Genomic DNA, 5969 nt, shown 5'->3' with positions numbered 1-5969 from the left:
TAGTGGCAGTTAGAGCATAACCCATAGAGACTAGCATGTTACTCACATCAGTGTCTGTGTGTGGAGCAAGTGTGTTATTTTTAGGCAATTTAAAGCACTTTTCAATTGTATCACAGTTAACACAGTGTTCATTACCTTTGAGAGTGAAGGTAATGGTTTTGTCCTTAGAGTTGAACACTGCTGTAGTCCAAATCTCCTCGACAATTTCAAAGTAGATGGTTGGGGACTCAAGCATGGCATTGCTCAATTTGCAGTTCAGTATGAAGTCCATCATCTTGTGACAATCTTCAGATGCCGGAATTTGCTTGTTTACTAGAGCCACAAAGTTGTTCTTTTCATAAACGAACCCAGTTGATGACATAATCTTGACTACTGGTACATTACTGTGATTGAAATTAGTTGCAGAAAGAGAGTTTTTGCATTTGGGAAGAAGAAGTTAGATAAATTGCTTTGAGAAAGATAAAAAAAAGAATAGAAATGAAATTAGCTTTTATTCTATCTCAGAAATTAACTATCAGAAGTGAAAAGTAAAATAAAGTGACCAATCAAATTAACCCAAAATAGCCGTTTAAAAATAATGAAAAACTATCAAAATTCTAAGATTATCCGTTAAAATATACATACAGGCTGTAAGTAAATTCGACGGATGATGCTCAAAATTAACGGCTAAGATTGAGTATAATTCGACAATTGATGACAAAATTACCCAGAGTAATAATTGATACTTCTACGGATAACGAGATTCAACGGATAATGAACATTCGTCGAGATATAAATTTTGACTTAGCCTAAATTTACATTGCTCACAAAAATTATCAGATATTATTCTGTTTATAATTCAATTTGCATAGACATAAAAATAGATTATGAGTAATTAAGCATACCTAACTCACTTACCAACCAAGTGAACGTGGATTCATCAAGTGGTTTGGTAAAGATGTCTGCAAGTTGTTTCTCACTTGGAACAAAATGAAGTTCCACAGTACCATTCATAACATGTTCTCTAATGAAGTGGTACTTGATGTCAATGTGCTTGGTTCTTGAATGTTGTACTGGATTTTCAGTGATGGCAATAACCACTACACCATAAATGGCCTATCGCAACCCCCTCCATGTGAGTGTTGCTTCATTATGTTACCTTAGGTATGCTACTTTTGACCTAGTAGAACATTGTAATTTTGATGTTACCTTAGCTACAACATTGGTGTTGTATTAGATAGATAGTGTTCAATTTTTCAACATGCATGGATAAATGTTACCTTAGATTATTGTTAAACAAATATATTATTTTTAATATAAAAGAAAATTAAATAATTGTTCGTTTCTAGAAATATTTAAAATACATAAAAGTAATTAATATATTTTTCTAAAAAGTAAAATTCGTCGAGATAAGTAAATTATTTTTTCCAAAATTTTAATAATGATTTTGTTTCATTGAATTTAAAATATATATTAAGTTTTTACGTTAATTTAAATATTAAATAGTTATTTATCTTAAAAAATTATTACTAGATAAAAAGTAACTAGTACCTATTTTCAAAAAAAAAAGTATTACTAGACAAATACATTAGTATGTCTAATATTAATTACAAAATTTATTTATTAAATTAAAATTTTAAAATTTTAAATAAAAATTAAACATAAACTGATACAAACATACAAGCACATTAGTCGGTGAATTATTTGTGCTAGTCAGAGCGGCAAAATGCCCGCTCAGTTTTTCACGAGAAGACCCCTCTGTGTATCTCTCTCCCCCAACCTCTCTCTATTTCTCTCCCCCAGTCGCAGCCCGGCTTTACATCTCTTTCCCAACTCTCACTTTGGGCTACATATATATCAGGTCGATCCGTTGATGACTTACTACACATATTTAAGTCGGGCGGGTCAAATTTGAGAGCTTCAAATTGGGGTTTCTTGTATTTGGGGTTGAAATTAGGGCTTCTTTGCACTTCAACTAATTAGGTTCTATATCTTTGATTTCAGGTCTCTGTTGATGGATTTGGAGCTTCAGACCTTCGATTTTAGGTATTTGATTTTAGGTACTTATTTAGATGTTGATATATTATCGGATGAAGAGATTCTCCTGGAAGAAATTAAGGAGAACTCGAAAGGTAGTGCCTATTCAATTGTAACTATGTTGTTAAGTCTATAGATTGTTGCCTGTTTGAACACGTTATCACTTCCATCACGGAACTCAATTCTTTTTTTCTTACGAGTCAGTGAACTCGTTTTTGCTAAAAAGCATCCTTAGCTCATTTAATTGTTTAATAAACTGACTCCGTCACTACTTATTGCAACTCGACAAATACTTATTTAATTTTCTACTTCAGTCAATTTTTAGCATCAAATTTTACTTGTTAACTTCTTAAGTAGAGCCAACTATTTGCTGATTGACTGGACTCGTAATTGATATACCTGACTCATATGGTTTTGATTTAATTGGTATAGTAGTAAGCATCCCAGTTTACTTGCAGTACATTTGTAAGTGTGCTTAACCCTTAGTTCAAGCAAAACAACTCAAATATGATTAGCAATAGTTAAATCCTTCGGGTGTGTAAGAAGCATTATAGATTAGTGTGCACAACATATGTCTTTCAATTAGGAGTCATATTTTCATACATTTTGCAATTGTTCTTTCTAATCTTGCACTAAAATTGACTAGACTTTCCTTGTTGTGTCTTTATTATTACCTTGTAGCAGATTAGAACGTCTACAACCTCTCAAGAATGAGAGAATCAGCAGCAATTAGGTACAAAGGATTTGGAATACCAATGGATTGGATGCTTGATACTGGTTATGTAACACAGGTACATACATATGCTCTTTAGCATTGTAAATTTAAATAGAATTTTATAATGCAGAAGACTATACTTACACACTATGTACTTATGTGAATCAAAACCAAGTGTCTGGTGCCATGTTTTTACATATAATCAATTACAGTTTAGTGTCGGTCTGCCGACACCAGTGTATCCTGTTACTCCTGTGTTTTGGCAAATGTGTGTACATGCATAAGCTGCTCTCCTACTAAAGCAAATACAGGGCCTTGATTAATACTTTAGTGTATTCTATTACACTTTAATCACATTTTCTACTTTTACAGCTAAGAGTTACCGTTACCCCCATATTTTTTTGTCAAAAGTAAATAATTAAGGCAGCATTTAAAAAAACAAGCGGCCAATCTGAAATCTAATTATTATATACTGAGTGATAGACTGATAGTCCTCTGTAGTCAACATATCAGGTGTTGAAAACGATTTTGCTACTTTTGGAGAAATCAGGTTGTATTCGTAGCTTTTCTCTACTTAGTTGGTTTACTTCTTGTTAATCTGGATTTCGTTTTTATACTACAACTCTTGCTGCATATAATATTTCCCATTTTTTCTTCCTCCATTCATACAATATGGATCAAATCTGTGTTTCTAAGCCTTACTTTATTATCAATGTGTATAGCTTCTGCTGCACTTAACGTTACTTATGACAGTACATCACTGTTATTCGATAGTCAACGAAAACTTGTTATTTCTGAAGCCATTCACTATCCACGTAGTACTCCAGAGGTAGGTATACATTGTACTGTAAATTTGAGGCTAGAACCTGCCAAACTGTGTTAAAGGATCAAATATGAGAACAGTGAAGTAATATAGTTGTCGGTCTAGTTTTGGTGAATGGAGATATTAGCACAGACGCGTGCAGTTGAACTGCAGAAATTATTGAATAAATTCTCTTTCAAAACTTTCTTAAAATAATATATTTCTGAGCTACATTCAACAGAAAAAGATATTATGTCATGCTATTACTTATCTGGAAGAATTTAGTTTTATTGTGTTCTTTATAAAAGATTTTTGAATATGACAGGGGCGACAACTACATATTTGTGCCAGGTAGTTTTTCCTCCTCTCTCATATTTACTTTAAGTTTTCATTCAGGTGGTTTCTATCTGTTCATAATTGCAACCTTAGATTTCTATGTCTCAGTTTGTGTATGTTTATGTGTGTTTTTTTTAAATAAAATTTATCTTAAAAATTATGAAACAAGTCAAACTACCATTTGAGGTTTTCACTGTAATCTTGTCATTTAAGTGTTACATAGTAAATTGATTGCAAAATAACAACAAAAAATGAATATTATATTGATAACTAAAGAAAACTTGTACCTTCTCCTGAATTGGTGAGTTTGAGGTTTTCACCTGTAATGCATATTATATTAATTCCTATGCTAGTTTCCCACTGTCTGTAGTATTTCTTTGGCCTTGCAGAAAACTTAATCAACTATTTGTGGATGAGATAAATAGCTTAGCTTCTTATCAGTGGTGGGAAGGATCGACATACAGCATCATCTCAATTTTTGCTTACCCACTTGCCTCGTCATGCCTTCAGTGGCATCGAAAAAATAAAATCCATGCACTGCGAGAATATGTACGATCAGAATATGACCATTCTTGTTTGCGCTCATGCAGGTCTCGTGCTCTCTACGAGTGGCTCAAGGTTATTTTCTTCATTGAGTACCTTCAAAATACATGTCTTTGAAGGGGTCTCAGATATGAAATTTTGAGCTGAATAGTCATGTATCGTTGTGGTCCTTGTTACATTATACATTTTCTAGTAATTCTTTTCTTTGTGCTGCATATGTTTTACATGCTAGACGAGGTAATTTATGCATGATATTTTAGCTGGATTACTCTTATTTTGATAAATTTTGGAATCCCAATTAGGTCAATGGTAACCAATAAATGGAGCCATTGTCGGAATAAAGTCGATAAACTCCACATTTCAAAGTGATGTGAACAGTTATCTTCCTTATTTGACCACTTTTTTTTGGGGGGGGGGAAGAGGAGGCTGCAATATGGACTTGTGCCCATAAATTACTGTATGCCAGTACTTAAAAGAGAGATTCACAGTATGTTTTTTCCCCTCCACTTTCGGTAAGCTTACTGAATGTTGGAAAAATATAGAGTTATATTTTGATATCATAACTGATAATGTACCCCACAAGAGAAAAAGGAAGGAATGTGCTTGCGGATGTTCTGGTATATATAATTCCCCTCTTGCCTTGTCAATCTATGCGAGGGTTTTTGAGAAGGTAATTACAGCTATCTATGTACATATAATTATGTGCTGGTATATATAATTCTCCGGTTGCCTTTTGAAGTTACCTTTTTATAGAGGCGGGTTATTGCTTTTCATGGGATTGGATTGTCGATAGCGCCCCCAATTAATTTCAATGAAATTACTAATGCGTAATATTTGTTTTGACATTATACCTTGTCTCCAATGATAATGATATGTATTATTGTTAAATATTTTAAGGTCGTAAACTTTGGCTTACTATGATTGGACTGAATGGTTGTTAATTTTTATTTCCAGCACTTAGTGGAGATTGTGACCGTGGGAGATGTCATTGCTTTCTTGGCTTCAGGCGTCCTGATTGCAGCAAACATCAGTTTCATAGATTCTATTAGCCTCTTTACCTTGATCAACATTGTATTTCCAATCTCCTTGTCTTCTGATTCTTATTGAAAAATTTATCTGCAGATTCCTACTAGCAAGTGGGATGATTTACAGATCACTGCTGAGTTGGTTTAATTAGATAAGTTAATTGCGATTCTCGTAAATTAGATTTGTAATGTTTGTATTTAGTAGATTAAGAAGTTTGGGATGTATTAGATATAGTACATTTAAATTGTACATCGGATTTATGAAATGGCATATTGTTGGATAGATCGTTGGGTTAATGAATTTATTTTTGGGATTGCATAAATATCAACAACAAATTTTCATTTTTTTTTATTAGCAAAGTGTTAAATTATCTTTATATAATGTTAAAATAACAAAAAAATGGGACCCGTATTCCACATAATAACTGTGGGCCCCAATATGGGTCCCACTTTTTTAAAAATATTTTAGAATTCTAAGGTAACATAAAAAACAAGTTACAACTGATCTCTCTTTCTGTTGCATTAGCAAGCT

General features: G+C 32.8%; 1 protein-coding gene across 11 annotated transcripts; it reads left to right on the top strand.

Moving 5' to 3' along the window:
- Positions 1 to 1671: 1671 nt before the first annotated feature.
- LOC141725105 (uncharacterized) lies at positions 1672 to 5760 on the top strand. 11 transcript variants are annotated; one of them, XM_074527520.1, is made up of 6 exons: positions 1672 to 1840; positions 1984 to 2025; positions 2701 to 2807; positions 3859 to 3884; positions 4259 to 4487; positions 5367 to 5760. In XM_074527520.1, exons 3-6 carry the CDS (start codon positions 2727 to 2729, stop codon positions 5517 to 5519), a joined length of 489 nt encoding a protein of 162 aa, XP_074383621.1. In that variant the 5' UTR covers positions 1672 to 1840; positions 1984 to 2025; positions 2701 to 2726; the 3' UTR covers positions 5520 to 5760. The 11 variants fall into 11 exon arrangements, 5 of the variants coding, with proteins under 5 accessions (XP_074383621.1, XP_074383620.1, XP_074383619.1 ...); XM_074527519.1 differs by having other exon boundaries at positions 2698 to 2807; XM_074527518.1 differs by having other exon boundaries at positions 1984 to 2039; positions 2698 to 2807.
- The last annotated feature ends 209 nt before the right edge of the window (positions 5761 to 5969 follow it).

This window comes from Apium graveolens, chromosome 5 (assembly GCF_009905375.1).
Source record: "Apium graveolens cultivar Ventura chromosome 5, ASM990537v1, whole genome shotgun sequence".
NCBI classification, from domain to species: Eukaryota; Viridiplantae; Streptophyta; class Magnoliopsida; order Apiales; family Apiaceae; genus Apium; species Apium graveolens.
This window is presented reverse-complemented; position numbering and strand designations above follow the sequence as displayed.

Excerpts from the sequence above, each read along its gene's own strand:
- LOC141725105 (XM_074527520.1), top strand. The coding sequence starts at position 2,727 with ATGAGAGAATCAGCAGCAATTAGGTACAAAGGATTTGGAATACCAATG. Across the intron at positions 2,808-3,858 it reads ATACTGGTTATGTAACACAG|GGGCGACAACTACATATTTG; the intron begins GTACATACATAT and ends TGAATATGACAG. Across the intron at positions 4,488-5,366 it reads CTCTCTACGAGTGGCTCAAG|CACTTAGTGGAGATTGTGAC; the intron begins GTTATTTTCTTC and ends TTTTATTTCCAG.